The sequence below is a fragment of the Dama dama genome, chromosome 28, assembly GCF_033118175.1.
Source record: "Dama dama isolate Ldn47 chromosome 28, ASM3311817v1, whole genome shotgun sequence".
NCBI classification, from domain to species: Eukaryota; Metazoa; Chordata; class Mammalia; order Artiodactyla; family Cervidae; genus Dama; species Dama dama.
Window position 1 is genome coordinate 57,895,617 of NC_083708.1, and position 18,881 is coordinate 57,914,497.

An 18,881-nucleotide genomic window follows, 5' to 3' on the forward strand; every position below is an offset into this window, starting at 1 on the left:
ACACTGAAGTATTTGGATGTAAAGGACCATAATGTATACAACTGATTACCAAATAGGTCAGGAAAAAACTGTGTGCATGTATGTGTATAAATAAAAAAGTATGTGCACAGTGTTAAAGCCACTGGCATAGGTAAAAGGTTCCTTGCATGTTTTGATTCTTACAACTTTTCTATAAGTTTGAAATTACAGATACAATAAAAGACAAGTACAAAAATGTTGTACGAATAAAAATGTTGGTGAAACCACGTTAACCAGTGAAAATAAAAACACACACTGTGTGTGTAACCATCAAACAATGTATGCGTGTGGACAAAAACTTGAGAAAGAGCAATATACAGAAATGAAAACAGCTATTTCCAGCAAATGAGAATAACAAAATGGTTTTGTCCTGCAAAATAAGAGTTATAGTTGTGATACTTATGAATCTAAATGAAAAGTAAATGTGGTCATTATACTTTCCATTTTTCTATTGGTTTAGAATTTTTCAAAGAAAAAATATCGTAAGACAAATACATAGCAGCATAACAATTTGAAAAAACATCAGCAAAAATAATTAAATAGCACCAAAAATCAAATAATGCTATCCAGAGTGGTTATGATGACCATATTCCATGTGAATCTATTTCATGTCTATGGATATTAGGTTTTTAAAACATATTTTTCCTCATAGTTCAGTTGGTAAAGAATCTGCCTGCAATGCAGGAGACATGGGGTCAATCCCTGGGTCAGGAAGATCCCCTGGAGAAGGAAATGGCAAACCACTTCAGTATTCTTGCCCGGAGAATCCCAGGGACAGAGGAGTCTGGCAGGCTGCAGTCCATGGGGTCACAAGAGTCAGACATGATTTAGTTACTAAACCACTATCAAGCAAAAATGGAATTCTACTAGACATGTTTTACAACTACCCTTTTCATTCTATAGCAATCATAATTCTGATCAATAAATATACAACTATATCCTCAAAAAATTTAATGAGATTGTCATAGCATAACTAGAATTAAGACCAAAGAAGTAAAATGTTATGTCAGAATTTGGAAGTTTAAAATCTGCATATTACTAAAAATATTTCCATTTTATGAGCTTATTTTACTATTAGATTTTGGCTGTCTCCTTCAAACTGATCATCTATTTGTGACTGTCCCTAAACAACAATAAGCAAGTACCACTCCATTTACTGGAAATATCAATTCCAAGAGTAACAAGTATCTATCACATATATATATGGTATATGTGTGTGTGTGTGTGTGTGTATATAAACGCACACGCACACACCTTATCGATGACAGCACCAAATATAACCACTGGGCCGCCGGGGATTCCCCTTGTTCACTGCTCAGTCGCTCAGTCATGCCGGACCCTCTGTGACCCCATGGACTGCAGCACGCCAGGCCTCCCTGTCCTCCACTGTCTCCTGGAGTTTGCTCAAACTCATGTCCACTGAGTTAGTTGATAATGCCATCCAACCACCTCATCCTGTTGTCCACTTCTCCTCCTTGCCCTCAGTCTTTCCAGCATTGGGGTCTTTTCCAATGAGTTGGCTCTTTGCATCAAGTGACCAAAGTATTGGAGCTTCAGGATCAAGTCCTTCCAAAGAATATTCAGGGTTGATTTTCTTTAAGATTGACTAGTTTGATCTCCTTGTTGTCCAAGAGACTCTCAAGAGTCTTCTAAAGCACCACAGTTTGAAAGCATCAATTCTTCAGTGCTCAGCCTTCTTTAGGGTCCAACTTTCACACCTGTACATGACTACTGGAAAAACCACAGCTTTGACCATATGGACCTTGGTCGGCAAAATGATGTCTCTGCTTTTTAATGTACTGTCTAGGTTTGTCAGGCTTCACAGGTGGCTTAATGGTAAAGAATCCGCCTGCAACACAGGACACCCAGGAGCTATGCGGGTATGATCCCTGGGTCGGGAAGATCACTGAGAGGAAAAATGGCAACCCACTCCAGTATTCTTGCCTGGAGAATCCCGTGGACTACAGTCCAGGGGGTTGCCAGGAGTTGAATACAACTGAAGCAACTTAGCACGCACACACGTCTAGATTTGTTATAGCTTTTCTTCCAAGAAACAAGTGTCTTTTAATTTCATGGCTGCAGCCATTATCCACAGTGATTTTGGCCCCCAAAAATAAAGTCTGTCACTATTTCCATTTTTTCCTCATCTGTCTGCATGAAGTGATGGGACCAAATACCATGATCTTCATTTTTGAGTGTTGAGTTTCAAGCCAGCTTTTTTACTTATATTTTTTCATATGACAATAAAAAATCATTACTGCTTATACTGGCAAAGTTGTTAGTTTTATTATATTTAAGAGACCTGAAGTATAAAATAAGAAAGTTCTCACTTACTAAGCACTTTCTATCTGCCAAGCACTTCACTGTATTCATTTATGTGTGGGGAGAAAAGGTTGATAATGACAGTGTGATCCATGAGAATACATGACTTTATAATTAAATAAATTTAGAAAGACAATTAAAATGAGCTCTTACCAGAAAAGACATCAAACAAACTTGTTCCATCACCATTATCATCATCTGCTGCCATGATCCTATTTCTTTTTGATAGTCGCCATCTAAGGTATTAAATAGAAATATTCTCCACTGTTAAAATCAACCTCACAATTCAGAGACTAAACTTAGCTTTAAGTTAAAAGATAACTTTCAAATTTGGACACAATGACAGGGTTCACTCTGTTTGCTTGTTTTTATTTTAATGTCTGGCATTTTCTAAAAGCTAAAACTATAAAACAAAAAATCTTAAACTTGCTGATATGGTTAACCCATATCACAAAGCAAATGATGCCAATTTTATAAAGTAGACCAAAAGATAAGTTAACTTTTATACTAAAATAAGTCAACTATCGTACTAAGTAAGTGCAAATATATGGTGAGTTCTGTGAGTCCTCTTAACAAATCATCAAACCTGGGGGTAACCTTAGATATACATTAGACTCTATAGACATACATGTCTTTACCAACAAGGGAGTAAGATGAGCAAATTGCAAACAGTTAGAGTTCGATACTATACTAGGTTAGTAACGGTGTGGGAAAAAAGTGACACATACACTCTCATGGGCTTCCCAGGTGACTCTGTGGTAGAGTCTGCTTGCCAACACAGGAGACCTGGGTTTGATAACTGGGTCGGGAAGATCCCCCGGAGAAGGAAATGGCAGCCCGCTCCTAGATTCTTGCCTAGGACAGAGGAGCCTGGCAGGCTACAGTCCATGGGGTTGCAAAAGAATCAGATACAACTTAGCAACTAAACAATGTTCACATATACTATCATACATCAAGGGTATGCTGGTTCAAACTCTGAGGAGGTACTCTGGCAACAGCTATCAAGTTTTTAAGTTCAATTTAAACAATTTCATGTCTAGTAATTTGCTCTATAGACATACCAAGCACATGATTACAAAAATGTATATACAGGAATATTTGATGTGTCATGAGACTGGAAGCAACATAAGAATCCAAAGCAGTTTTAAGAATATCTTGACTTATCTGACAGTCACTAACTCATCTGACACTCTCCATTCTGCCTGTGAGACATATGAATGCTGCCCACAGTCAATGAACCATGGCCTCTGTGGCTATTTGGGCTTATTACGGGTGTCTGTGCCTGCATAGGTCTGCTCTCATCAACCGAGATAAGCTACCAACGACCAGGTGCATCTATTAACAGATCCAATTATGCTAATTTCCTTATTTTTCTAAGTAAAAGTATGATTGTTGCTGCTGTTTTAGTCACTACGTCATGTCCGACTCTTTGCAACCCCATGGACTATAACCTGCCAGCCTCCTCTGTCCATGGGACTTCCCAGGCAAGAATACTGGAGTAAGGTTACTATTCCGCTATTTCCCAGGGAAAACTAGGCTGAACGTTCTCGAAAGTCTAAAAGGTGAGAAGCAAGACACTTATAATAGCTGTCAAATCAAGTGAGGGTGACATAATCCAAAATACTGGAAGAGAAAATCTAGTCTGTCCTCAGATGGACTCAGAAGTACAGAATTTGTTACTCAAATGAAAACAGTCCAGGAAATCCCAGGCAACATCTTCTTGGTGTTCAAGGAAGTCAGAGCTCTAATCACTGGATGTATACTCAAAGAAAAGGTCATGATTCACCACAGAGATATAATTTATATAGTATGCCTTTAAATAAAATCAAGGTATATGTGTATGTTTGCAGCAAGCAACTCTGTCATAGCCTGCGCAGTAATTACAGAAGGCAAAAATGGCAGAATCACATTTGGCAAGTAACACCACTAACTCTTGGCAAGGCAGCACCCAATGGATGGAGAAGAAATGCACAGGTTTCCTGGCAGTAGCCTACGACTAGCTGCAAACGGAAGGGAGCATCACTCAATGGATTTTTTTTTCCCCCCACAAAATGGTGACCAATTAATCTGATGACTTGGTGAAACAGATCAAACAGATCAATGTCTTCATTGCCTATCATTTCAGTTTCAGTTTTTACTACTGGCAGTTATTACTCTAAAAAGAAAAAGATTCTACTTGTCTTGGTTATTTAAAATTGGGAAATACAAGAGATCCAAAAAATCCTGAGTTTTTGCCCCTCACCTGTCTTAAGCTTTTCTCCAACTGTTTATGGGATCACTGTCTGCAAACCTTACTTTCTAGGCCCCTACTACCAAATAAAATATATACTTTTAAATTCCTTTTAAAATTTAAGAGAAAAGTGACTGCTCATTTCTTAGTCACAGTACATGGAGCACTAAGAGATCTTCAAAATTATCTCTGAGAATTATTTATAATTGTTTCTGAGAATTATTTATATATATATGTATAAACACATAAAGTTAAAGGAACTGTGGCAATTACGATGCCTCTTTATTCCCTATCTTCCCTTGTGTGATAATGTAGGTAGGCCTTGAAAATATCTCTGCTTTGCTAACCAGCCCTGCGTACAGTCCTGTCAGCAGAGTGCTGAAGGGGCCCTGGAAAGGAAGGCGGCTTCTCTTCCTATTTTGAGCGTGTCTGGCGGGCCAGGTTCCTGCGGAGCCAGCGTTCCCCAGCATTCAGTAGCTACAGCACACAGCTTCTCCAGCACTAGGTTTCTGCAAGCGCACAATTTTCCTACATGCCTGCCTCCTACACATAAGGCTGCTACTACAATGGACTCCTGCAGGACACAGCTTTCTCCTCCTAGGCTTACGGACAGGGCAGCTTCTCCAACGCCTGGACCCCACAGCACCCAACAACCAGCAGCATCTAGGGGCTCCCTAGGCACCTCCTCTGCTGGGTTCAAAGCACCGTCACCAGCAAGGCACTGGGCAACTTCACCAACATTCAACGAGCCCGGCCACACTCTTTCCAACGATGGGGAGATGAGTCTTCTCTGGATGATCTATCTCAACCCTAAAGGTAGTGGCTGATCCTGTATCTGCTACTCCTTGTTTCTTAGGGTTATCATTAACTCTTTACTAACCAATTCCCAGTTATTCCAACTTGCTGTTAACAATTCTAATATGCTTTCTCTTTTAAAGCTACCAGGTGGCTTTTGTCTGAGACTCATAGGCAGTCACAACAGAGGTTTTAACACACTCTGCTAATCGAACAGTTAAAAGAGTTTTAAAGATATAGCTCTGAACACAAAATTGACAGATTTGATCTGATGATTTTCATATTACCTACACTAAATTACTATACTTATGTTACTTCCAAGCACATTTGTAAAAACAGACAACATATTATAATAGTGAGTTTCAACAAATTTCACAGATATGCTTTTATTAATAAAATTTTAAATTAACAGTGCATTTTCAAATTTCCCAATTACTTTCGAAAACCACACACATAGGGCAAAGAACAAATATTAATGGAAACTGGGAAATACACAGAACTAACAATGAATATACTACAAAACATTTGTGGGGTACAACGAAAATAGTACTTTTAGAGGAAAAGTTATAGCATTAAATAAATTTATAGGAAAAAAATACAAAATATTAATTAGGTCATCCAACTCAACAACAAGAACAAAGTAAACTGAAAGAAACACATAAAAAACATAAATTAATGAAAAGAAACAAATGCTCTAAAGATGAACAAAAATAAATACTAGTTCTTTAAAGGGACGAATCAAATAGACATATACCTGGCAAAACTAACAAAGAAAAAGAAAGAACAAACATCGGGAATAGAAAAGGAGCCTGGCTTCACAAGGGCTTCCCCAGCGGTTCATCAGTAAAGAACACGCCTGCCCATGTAGGAGCTGCAGGAGACTCAGGTTCGATCCCTGGGTCAGGAAGGTCCCCTGGACAGTGAAACGGCAACTCACTCCAGTATTCCTGCCAGGAGAACCCCACGGACAGAGGAGCCTGGCGGGCTGCAGTCCACGGGGTCCCAGAGAGCCGGACACGACTAAGTGAACACACGAGCACAGCAGTTTGACATACAGCGGAGATTAAGTTATTAACAGAAGATATTTGAAAGTTCAATGAAATGGATGGTTTTTTTAGAAAAACGTAACTTCTCAAAACTGACTAAAGAAACAGAAAATATGAACACATTTTTAAATAATTCAACACAGTAGTTAATCTAGGATGATTAAATAATGATTAAATAGTTTGATACAGTAATCTACCCATAAAGAAACCTGTAAATCTATCATACCTTCGAAGAAGAGATAAAATCTATTCCAGACAACAAATTGGGGGGGAAAGGCTGAGAGACAAGATTTATAAGGTTAGTACAGTCTAGACATCAAAACTGGGCAAAGACAGGACAAAATAGGAAAATTACAAGGCAGGAAAACTATAGGTCAATCTTTCTTATGAACATAGAAACAGTCTTTTAAAAGTATTAGCCAACTGCATCCAGCAAGACATTAAACAAAAAACAAAAACAAAAGTACACTAAGGACAAGTAAGATTTATCCCCCCAAATGGAAGATCGTATAGCATTAAAATCTCAATTAGTATAAGCACTGTCTTCTAGTTGATGAAGTTGCTTCCTACCAGGGTACAAATTAATAGTTCTGATCTGTTATACATGTATATTGGAATTGGATGATTTAATCAATGGTTGGTAGTGAGAGCCAGGATTCTTGCTACTGAAGCAGAAGGTTACAGAAAAGCAAGAGAACATACTAAAAATGACCCCTGAGGTCACAGATTATAGCTGAAGACCTCAGTAAGAACACACACTGAACTCAACACAGATACAGATGATTAGATATAGAAATAATTATAGGTACATGTGTATACATGAGTTAGTAGACACACACGTATTGATATTTCTTTGCTCCACCAGCAAAGGAGCAGTAAGCACACATAATATCCACACCTTGTACTCTAACACTCTTCTCCATTAACCTGGACCAGGGAATCCCCTGTAAACTTTTTTTTGCCATGTAAGGCAACATATTCATAGGTTCCTAAGATTAGAACACGAACATATTGGCGAATCCCTTATTTGGCCTAACACGCTGAGACTGATGTTTAAATTGTAGCTTGTTTTAATTAACTAAAGAGTTAGAGGGGGTTCCCTGGTGGTCCAGTGGTTAGGACTCCACACTTCCATCGCAGGGGGCACGGGGGCTCAATCCCTAGTTGGGGAACTAAGATCCTCAAGCTGTGTAGCATGGTCAAGAGAGAAAAAAAAAAAAAGTTAAATGGCCACATGTGGCTAGAGGTCGCTGTACTGGACAGCAGTTAGACAGAATATGAGCAACCGAGAGCAGAGATCAAGTTTTAGAAATCTCTATATTCTCAGCACTTAATACATAAATATGAAAATAAAGGTGTGCTGAATGAACAAGGAAATCAACCAAAAGACCCTTAACCAAAACATACCTATACCCGTTAACTAAAGCTCTTGGTTTATTCACTGGCTCTCACTCAAAAGACTACTTAGTCTTACTCATCATGAAAAGCTCACAGGGAAGACTTCATAGAGCTGTAGTTACAATTTAATAACACATAACTAGTTCTAAACGCTATTCGGCCCTTGTAAAAGTGTATCTGAATACTCTCCTAAGGTGACAAGCTCCGGGACATCCGTAGCTTATTTTCTACAACTGCAAAGCAAAACTGGATTCAACATTTGATGGGCAAACACAAAGAAGTTGGGATAGAGAGCAAGAGCTGCTACAAAAAACAAGGATACCAGATCAGACTCCACTGCTGCTCCTTCAGTGCCTGAAAACGAGGAACTGTCTGTACTAAAATACAAACCAAGAGTCAGCAGTAAGATGCTAAAGTTAATAAATACATTCCTATAAGTCCAAGCTCACCAAGTCCAAAACCAAACAAAAAAACAAACAAAAAAAAACTTTCCATCAACATCTGTCACCTCCTGATAACGCTGTTTCTTTGAGTAGCGTCCCTACTGATGCTTCTCCCCTTTCCTTTGTTCTTGCTAAAGAAATTTGTTTCAGCCTCCACTATAGCTAGCTAGTTATCTTCCCTCTCCAAACACATGCTACCCACAATTGTTGTGTTCGTTCTTCCAAACCCTGTTCATCTCATTTCCTGCTCAAAAACTTCATATTACTTCCCAACACCTACTGAATAAAGTCAGCACAGACACTGCCACCTACACTTCGGACCCTCTCACTCACGACCCCAAGATTTCCAAAATCCCAAGGTTCAGTGAAACTGGATTCCTGCGAGCAAACACACTTCCTGACACCATCTTCCCACATCTATCAATAAGTTCACAAGCAAGCCTGGGTTTGAATACCCACAGAACAGAATGTGAGAACTGAGGTTTTAGAAAGTCTGGTGAAATACTTGGACTTCTTCAACCACAGAATGAGGGAACCACTAAAAGCTTTTACTGCGAAGAAATATAATTGTCAAATCTGCATTTCAAAGAAAAAAAATCTGCATTTCAGACATTCACCTCTAGCAAGAAGAGTGTTGAAAGTATCGGTAGCGAGGCAGACAGCAAAGGCTATGATGACAAACAGGAGACAATGAGGGAGACTGAGTTATTAACTGCGGAGATAAAGATGAGAAGCAGACCTCGGAGAGTTCAGTGACAGAATTAAAAAGACGTAAGGAAAAATGTGTTCAAGTATCGGGCTTTCCAGATGGATCTAGTGGTAGAGATCCCCGCCTGCCAGTGCAGCAGACGTAAGAGATGTAGGTCCGATCCCTGGGTCGGGAAGATCCCCTGGAGGAGGAAATGGCAATCCACTCCAGTATTCCTGCCTGGAGAGTCCCATGGACGAAAGAGCCTGGCGGGCTACTGCCCACAGGGTCGCAGAGTCGGACACGACTGAAGCGACTTAGCATGTACACACCTATTCAAGTGCCCAGCACTGCCCATTTCAAAACCACGGCCTGAGCTGTCTTTTCAAAATGCAAATATGACCATGTTCCCTCCTGTGTTTAAAACTCTTCAGTGCTTCCAGCTGACCCTAGGTTAGAACACACATCTGTCACAGTCCTGCTCACAAAGCCCCGAGTGAGCCAGCCTCTGCCCACTCCTCTAAGCGTTGTGGGCTGTGCGCTCCATCGCTTCAGCCATGTCTAACTCTGTGCGACCCCATGGACTGTAGCCCGCCAGGCTCCTCTGTCCATAGGATTCCCTAGGCCAGAATACTGGAGTAGGTTGCCACTCCCTTCTCCAGGGCATCTTTCTGACCCAGAGAACGAACCAGGGTCTCCTGCACTGCAGGCGGATTCTTTACCACTGGCCACTGGGGAAGCTGCAGTGTTAGTCTCCATCATCCTCCCCCATTCTCCGGGAGTCTCTGCTCTGATCCTAAGGGCCTTCCTTCAGCTCCTAGAACAGTCTGTTCCTCCCACCACAGAGCCTCGGCAGGGAGTGCTCTTTTCTCACTGCCCTCCTTGACTCAATTCCTCTTGATACTGTGGCTTACGGGCTTCCCCAGTGGCTCAGCAGTCAAGAATCCACCTGCAATGCAAGAGATGAAGGAGACTCCTGACAGCCTACACTCCACAAGGTCGCAAAGAGTCAGACATGACTCAACCCAACCCAGGGATCGAGCCTGGGTCTACTGCATTGCAGGCAGATCTTCACTGTCGAAATCACCAGGGAAGCCCCTGTAAAATTTAACCATCTGTTAAATATTCTTATAACAGTGTCCTTTCTCTACATGGCCTCTTTTCAGTTTATGATTACATTTTTGTGGGATTCCTAGAGAAATATCTGTCTCATCCACTAGACTGTATGTTCTACCAAGACCAGGCCCTGGTCTGTTCTGTTTACCATTGTATCCCCAGCTCTCAGCACAGTCGGACAGGTTGGTAGGTAATAAAAAAAATATTTGCTGAAATAATCAAAATCCCAATTTGCTAAAGACAACTCTTCAGTTCCTAGCTTCAATAACAAGGCAGTCATGCTTTTAACTGAAGTGGAGAACCAAAGAAGACATGTTGAATTATCTGTAGGACATTGAGGACAAGATGTCTAAACAGTATATAGCACCGAAGACAAGACATAATTGCCACTGTTTAGAAACGCTGGGCTGGAGGAAGCACAAGCTGGAATCAAGACTGCCGGGAGAAATATCAATAACCTCAGATATGCAGATGACACCACCCTTACAGCAGAAAGTGAAGAACTAAAGAGCCTCTTGATGAAAGCGAAAGAGAGTGAAAATGGCTTAAAGCTCAACATTCAGAAAACTAAGATCATGGCACTCGGACCCACCACTTCATGGCAAGTAGATGGGGAAACACTGGAAATAGTGGCTGACTTTATTTTGGGGGCTTCAAAATCACTGCATATGGTGACTGCAGCCATGAAATTAAAAGACACTTACTCCTTGGAGGGAAAGTTATGACCAACCTAGACAGCATATTAAAAAGCAGAGATATTACTTTGTCAACGAAGGTCCATCTAGTCAAGTTTCTCCAGTAGTCATGTATGGATGTGAGAGTTGGACTATAAAGAAAGCTGAGCGCAGAAGAATTGATGCTTTTGAACTGTGGTGTTGGAGAAGACTCTTGAGTCCCTTGGATGCAAGGAGATCCAACCAGTCCATCCTAAAGGAGATCAGTCCGGGGTATTCATTGGAAGGACTGATGCTGAAGCTGAAACTCCAATATTTTGGCCACCTGATGCAAAGAGTTGACTCATTTGAAAAGACCCTGATGCTAGGAAAGATTGAGTGCAGGAAGAGAAGGGGACAACAGAGGATGAGATGGTTGGATGGCATCACCAACTCAACAGACATGGGTTTTTGGGTAGACTCCGGCAGTTGGTGGACAGGAAGGCATGGCGTGCTGCGGTTCATGGGGTTGCAGAGTTGGATGCGACTGAGTTGAACTGAACAACAGCCAAGATTAGAAACTATCCATATGTCCACTGACAAATAAATGGATAAAAAAGATGTGGTATACATACACAATGGAACACTACTCAGCCATAAAAAAGAATGAAATATTGTTATCTTCAGCAACATGGCTAGACCAAGAGATTGTTATATTGAGTGAAGTTAAGTCAGAAGGAGTAAGACAAATACCATATGAGATCATTTACATGTGGAATCTAAAATATGACACAAATGAACTTATTCACAAAACAGAAAGATTCACAGACACAGAAAACAAGTTTATAGTTATCAAAGGGGAAAAGGAGTGGGGGGAAGGGACAAATCAGGAGTTTGGGTTAGCAGATACAAACTACTATACATGAAATAGATAAAGCATAAGGTTCTATAGCACAGCAAACTATATTCAATATCCTGTAATGAACCATAATGAAAAATAACATGAAAAAGAATGTATAGAGTAAAAGAATATGTAAAACTGAATCACTTTGCTGTATACCAGAAACTAACACAACATTGTAAAGCAACTATACTTCATCAATTAAAAAGACACAACTGCTATAGCTGAGATCACTCTTGAAGTTACAAAGACCAGTGATTCTCTTGAAAAGGAAGACAGGAAACAGAAGAGGAGGAATTATGTTATCAGTATCTCTTGGGAAGAAGGATTTTTCACATTTGCTCTCATCTTTCTCCAAATGAGTGTCTCAATATACAATGAGAATTGTTTCTGATAGGAGAGTTGCACCAAAGTGTAGAGGCAAACTTTTTAAAGTTGAGAACCATGATGATGAAAGAAAAGAGTCGCAAGCTCACTCATAATCTTTTGAGGAACAATCCCAATGAATTCAAATGTGAAGGCAAAGCAGATGAGAGAAGGATCACCTAGGCTTTTGTGATAGGATGTCTTTAAGAGACAGTCTGAAGGAGGTTTCCTTTAAGAAAAAAAAAAATCGAGGGAATGAAATAAACATTTGTAGAGAAAAATAAAAATATCTGTAAACAAATAGTCAGGGGAGAGGGAAAGGGTATCTTTAGGCTCACAGGAAAGGCTTAATCAAATATAGCAAGATCCCTAAAATGATGTACGGGGAAAAGAGTAACAAACACCATATACACTGTACCCTATGTGCCAACCACTGACCTAAATGCTCTTAAATACATTATTAATTTATCTTAAATCCTCCCAAAGTCCTATGAGGTACAGACTATTATTTTTCCCAATTTACAGATACAGAAATAGATAAGAGAAACTTGCCTCAAGGTCCAACAGCTGGTAAAGGGAGACCTGGGATTAGAACCCAATTGTCTCTAAAGCCAGATGACAAAACCAAGAGTATTCATTAGAGAGAAGAATATAAAAAAATTTTTTTAAATGGGTGATCTCTTGCAAAATGGCAAGAAACGCTAGAACTAATTGGGGTAGGGGGATTCTTCCCCTCAAAGGCCTCTGTCCCCCCTCCAATCAAAAGAGCCCTGAGTGAGATGGAGGAGGAGCCTTCAAGACAGACAAGGTTTGGAGCTGGAGCTGTAAAGAATGGGAAAGAGCAGGAAAGAATCAGAATCAATGGCAAGTTGATGTCTGAAGCGCAAATCTTGAGACTCTACGAATTATACATTCACACCTGACTTAGGGTCTACTCTGTGTTAGGAAAAGAGTCTCATACCTGTAGAGATTAAGATAAACAACTTCTCTGGGTATAACAGTGGCCGAAACAAACAAACTACATCAATGATCACCAGACACAGGAAAGACCCATTCCTCCAGAGAATCGCATCCGAACGAGTACATTCCAAGGAGAGATAGGTTTTGGGGGGGGGAGGGGAAGGAAGAATGGTCGAAAGGACAATTCCAAGGAGAGATAGGTTTTGGAGGGGAGGGGCAGGAAGAGTGGTCGAAAGGACAATTCCTACCTGCGCTAGTCCTCGCCCCCGCCCCCTCCCAAATTCTCTCGAAGGACCACAGAGGGATCTGGAGTGAAAGCCCAGAAGCTGCATCCGAGGAACGCGGCTTCCTGGGGGCCCCGGACATCAGACGCACGCCAACCCCCACCGATTCCGCTGCTCCCTTCAACTCCCTGGATCCCCGGACGCGGTCAGCCTCCGCTACGGGGACTACCGCGCCATGCAAACTCTTCCCAGAAGCTCCGCGAAGACCGGACCCCGACAAGAACTTACCCGCCCCGCCTGGCCCAAAGCAGCCTGGGATCCTCTCTGGACACCCTGGTCTCCCTGCATCTCCACCAATGCCAGCTCGCTATTAGCACCCGGAGGCGGGACTGAGCGTCCACGACCAATCGGATCGGACGCAAAGCACGTCCTCGGCGCACATTAATAGTTCCCGCCTTTGGGAGGGATTAAAAAAAACACGGTTGGCGCCAAACTCGCGTGTTTGAGGCAAAGGGGCGGGGCCTGCCCTGGCGGGGAAGAAGGGGCGGGGCTTCGCTACGGAAGGGGCAGAACCTTGGCTGAGGTGGGGCGGGGTCTGGGAGCTCTTTAATGAAAGGGGAAAGCAATAGTTGAGAAGGCACTGTCGTTTACTTAGTTCTTTGTTCTGTTAATTCGACTAATTTATTTGGTTCTTTGTTCAATTAATTCGACTGGTTGCCAACCGCCTGCTAGACAGGTGCTGGGCGCTGAAGTGATGACGATGAGTAAGGCCTGTTGTGCCCTGCCCTCAGATACTTGACTGAAGGCTAAGTACCCCGGGGAGTTGGTATTGAGGGGATACCAGTCAAGTGGGATGGGAGAGAGAGGAGTGCTTTTTAGAGTCAGGCTACCAGAATTATCTCTTAGAACTTGCGGGCATCAAAGGCACCTGTAGGGTCTAACCCCCAGAGGCTGGCCCTGTGCCATTGACCGGTGGGGAAATAAAGCCAGCTTTAGCTGCTACCTCATCTAGAGATATCTTGATCCCTAGTCCTTTCCCCCTGTTTGTCCATTTTAACAACTTGTGACTGTCATTAACAATTTATTGTATATTTTAAAGTTTTTCAAAAAGTCCTCATTTGGGTGAATATTTTTTGAAAGAATACTGATTTCCTAGACTCTCCCCCTGGAGAAGGCGATGGCACCCCACTCCAGTCCTCTTGCCTGAAAAATCCCATGGATGGAGGAGCCTGGTGGGCTGCAGTCCATGCGGTCGCGAAGAGTCGGACACGACTGAGCGACTTCACTTTCACTCTTCACTTTCTTACATTGGAGAAGGAAATGGCAACCCACTCCAGTGTTCTTGCCTGGAGAATCCTAGGGACGGAGGAGCCTGGTGGCCTGCCGTCTGTGGAGTCGCACAGAGTCGGACACGACTGAAGTGACTTACCAGCAGCAGACTACCCCAACCACCGTCGCTTCTGAAGAGAAGTTAGCCAAGTAGCTTTCCAGGTAGTGGAAACAGGAAGGGTAGAAGTTGTGCAATCACGAGGCATACGTCATTGCTTTAACATAAAGGGTGAGGTGAGGCTGGAGAGAGAGGCTTGGATCAGACCTTGAAGCCCCATAAGAACTTGTCGCAGGGCTTGGAATTTACTTTTAAAGATGAGGCATGGGCGGGCCACCAAACGTTTTTAAGCTTAGGGTGCTGGTGATCTGATTTACATTCAGTAAGCTCTGTTGGCCTTGAGAAGGAGGATTTTGAGATGCTGTTGCAGTGATCCAGAGAAGATGAGGGAGATGGCAGGTAGCCTAGGAAATTGATTTTATATTATTTAGGAGATGAAAGTGATAAAACATAGCAACTGATTGAATACTGGTTTTCAGCATGAGTACTTGATGGCAGTCATCAAAGAAAAATTATTGAGAACACAGCATATGTGCCTCAAAAATAAAGGTTTCCAGCAAAATTATCTTCCAGAAAAGAATAACCTTATCATTTAAGCCTTACAAAGTCTCTCATTGTTACTGGTACTCACATAAATACTTTACATTGAGCAGAAAGTAGTATTCGGTTTAAAAATATTTCCTTGGGGAATTCCCTGGCGGTCCAGTGGTTAGAACTCTGTGCTTTCACTGCTATGGCTTGAGTTTATTCCCTGGTCAGGGAGGGAGCTAAGATCTTGCAACTAAGATTCTGCAAGCCCTGGCAAGGAAGGCGGGGTTGGGAGGTGGGAACTACCTGTAAAAATATTTGCTTCAAAAGACCTCATTGCCAATTTGGTAAACTTACAGAAGCCAACTGAAGAAATCAATATTTTTCTTAGGGAAACAGAGTAGTGTAAAACAGTTACATCCTTTATGGAGTCTGAATTCATGATTGCAAATCTTGCTAAAGTAAAAGCAATTTCTAAAGAAGATGTTTATGTAACTAGAAGATACAGTGTTAAGGGGGATAAAAGAACAATGAAAGAATTAGAAAAAGAATATATATATATTTTGCTTATTTTCATATAGCAACACTTGAAGGATAAATTAGAACCTAATAAACAAATGTACCATACAGAACTGGAAGCCACCATTTAAGTATTTTTACTTAAATAAAAAATTATTTCCACATAAAAATATTAAATGGTGGCTTCAGGCACCGCATGGTACCTTTTTTTATTAGGTTCTAATTAATCCTTCAAGTGTTGCTATGCAAAAACAAGCAAAATATATGAATGTAAATATGTATGGTTTTTCTTCCTTTTTTAAAATTACAGTTTCATTGAGATATAATTCACATACCATATATTTTACCTATTTAAAGTGTTAAGTTTGCCTTTTTATAAACTTTTACTTTTAAACTATAGAAGAAAAAAATAAAATAAACTATATAAGAGCTTCATATATTAAAAGATGAGTTAAATCAGGAAGAAAAACATTAAAATGGAAAATTAATCTAAGTAATGAAACTGTGTAAACAAGAGAAATATAACCACATAGACAAAACAATTATTTCAAGTGACATATGAATACAGTGCTCTGACTGTATATCATGAGTGGGATATATTTCTAAGGACTAAAAGAACTGCAAAGAAATCTTATAACTCAGGCAGTAGTTTTATTGTTAGTATTAATGTTGTAGTTTTGAAACTATTTTTGTATCTTGTGGAATAAAGAAATATGTAATATTTTAATATTTTTAGGAATTAAGATATTTATTGAAAGAGAAAAGAGATCCAAGGATAAAATCAAAAACATTAGGGGTGACAACTTATACTATTTTACATGAATTGGAAATGTCAGCATGAGCTCATGATTTTTTAAAATACATATTCCTTATTTCTGTTCCTTAAAGGGTTTGGAAGCAATGATACCTCGACTGCAATATGTCACGAACACACCTAAGACTCAGACTCCTTGTAGTCTGAACAGATCACACCTAAGGGCAGAGAGGAGGATGAAGGAGGAGAGAAGGAGGAGGAATCTATCCAAAGGAACAAGTGCAAGATACTCAGTATCATGAACGTGGCTAAGAGGCTAGGGTTAACATTTCCAGTGTTAGCATTATAAAAATTATGTTACTCAAGTCAAATGAAAGTGCTCTGGAAAATTCTGTTAGAAGTCTCAAAAAGTGCATCAGCTGTGGTAAATAAAGATGACTGGAAATTATTTGCCACTCCTTCATTGAGAAATGAAGTCTAATTTCCAGTCCCTTGAATCTGGGCTGGCTTTAGCGACTTGCTTGACCATAGGATGCAAGGACAGGGATGTTTTAGGACTTCTAAGACCTTGCAGTTTCTATCCAGGCTTCTTGGAGATCTCTCTCTTCTCAACCTCAAATTGTCATGTAAGCATTCCAGCTTAAAGTTCCAGCTGAGCTCAGCCTTCCAGCCATCCCTGCCAGGATACAAGATGTGTGAGTGAACCTATCTAGGACCCACCAGATTAGGCCATTAACTAGCTCAATACAATTGAATGCCTTCAGTCAATATCCCATGGAAGACAAGAATTGCCAGCAGAGCCCTGCTCAAATTCCTGAACCTCCCTATCATAAAGTATTGGTGGCGCTGCTGCTGCTGCTAAGTCGCTTCAGTCGTGTCCGACTCTGTGCGACCCCATAGACAGCAGCCCACTAGGCTCCGCCGTCCCTGGGATTCTCCAGGCAAGAACACTGGAGTGGGTTGCCATTTCCGTCTCCAATGCATGAAAGTGAACAGTGACAGTGAAGTCGCTCAGTCGTGTCCAACTCTTCGAGACGCCATGGACTACAGCCTACCAGGCTCCTCTGTCCATGGAATTTTCCAGGTGCCTTCTCCAATTGGTGGCGCTAGTCACTGGTAAAAAACCTGCTTTCCCACGCAGGAGAATCTCTGGCTTGGGAAGATCTGCTAAAGGAGGGCATGGCAACCCCACTCCAGTATTCTTGCTTGGAGAATCCCATGGACAGAGGAATCTGGCAGGCTACAGTCCTTAGGGCTACAGAGTCTGACACGACTGAAGTGACTTAGAACACACGCACATAAAATAGTTGGTGTTTTAAGTCAGTATAATTTTAGGTAATAATTTGTTACAAAGAATTAGATTACTGGAACAGTTATGGCAATGTCAGAACAAACTGCAGAGTTTTATTAAAATTGTTACATGAAATACGAGAATGGAAGGCCAGAGAAAGACTTTAAAGTTTGATGAATTTAAATTAATTATTGCTCCCATTTACAACATATAGTTAAATTCCTTTCAGTATTTTAAACCCCATTTGTAAATGTAATGCATTTGATGTTTTTTAAACACATCATACTTGTAGGACAAAAACAAAAGCTGACAAGTAAAATATTCCTAAGAGTTACTGAGTTTAAGCTCATACTACCCTGCCACATGACAGGCCAATAATCAAGAGATCAGTTGTTGGAGCAAGGCATAACAACTTGATTTGGAAAGCCAGCAAACAGAGAAGATGGTGAACTCATGCCCCAAAGAACCATCTTGCCTGAGTTAGAATTCAGGCTCCTATTATACTAAAAGGGAAGGGAGTAAAGTCAAACACTTCCTGGTTCCCATCAGCCTCTGGAAGGGATTTGTTCATTTCTTCCTTTCTATAGTCATTCAAAAGTAGCCCTGGTCAGGATGTTTCCTATGAGCTAAACAACAGTATCGTAGCTTAATGCTCGTTACCTGGAAGCAGGGTTCCCAGAGATGGACCATTATGTATAATTTAAACTTACAGGCAACATCTCTTTTATGATTAACTTGGAATAGAATACAAAAGATTCTTCGGTATTACATAAGTACCTAAACATGTAGTGAAACCTCAAGTTCTTCCAAACATTGTAATACTTTTAACATTTGTCAACCTCTCTGTCTTTTCAACTTAAAATCAAAGGTCTATGAATCTGGTAAACTTATCTGCATTTCAAAGAAATATATCCACCCAGAATGGGAAATCCAGGGAAATTTTGAATACAGTGCATTCACGTCCAGTCACTCAGTCATGTCCAACTCTTTGTGACCTAATGGACTATACCCTGCCAAGCTCCTCTGTCCATGGGATTCTCCACAAGAATACTGGAGTGGGTTGCCATTTCCTCCTCCACGGGACCTTCCCAACTCAGGGATCAGAACCCCACCTCCTGCGTTGGCAGGCGATTCTTTACCATTGAGCCACCTGAGAACACCTTGGAACACAGTACTTCAACATATATCCTCAATTTTAAAGAAAAAAGCAAATAAACAAATTACAGCTTTTGTATCTATCAG

General features: G+C 40.9%; 1 protein-coding gene across 3 annotated transcripts in view; it reads right to left on the reverse strand.

Annotated features, from left to right (window-relative positions):
* CASP8AP2 (caspase 8 associated protein 2) overlaps positions 1-13,497 on the reverse strand; it is a 31,650-nt gene extending 18,153 nt beyond the window's left edge. The window contains exons 1-2 of one of the 3 annotated variants that reach the window (XM_061131755.1): positions 13,449-13,497; positions 2,494-2,576 (exon numbers count right to left, since the gene is read on the reverse strand). In XM_061131755.1, the coding sequence (XP_060987738.1) occupies positions 2,494-2,548 (55 nt within the window). In that variant the 5' untranslated portion in view covers positions 2,549-2,576; positions 13,449-13,497. Of the gene's footprint in view, positions 1-2,493; positions 2,577-3,068; positions 3,175-13,184; positions 13,294-13,448 lie in introns of those variants that run through there. The other 2 variants (XM_061131756.1, XM_061131754.1) reach the window with 2 other exon arrangements.
* Between the last annotated feature and the right edge of the window lie 5,384 nt (positions 13,498-18,881).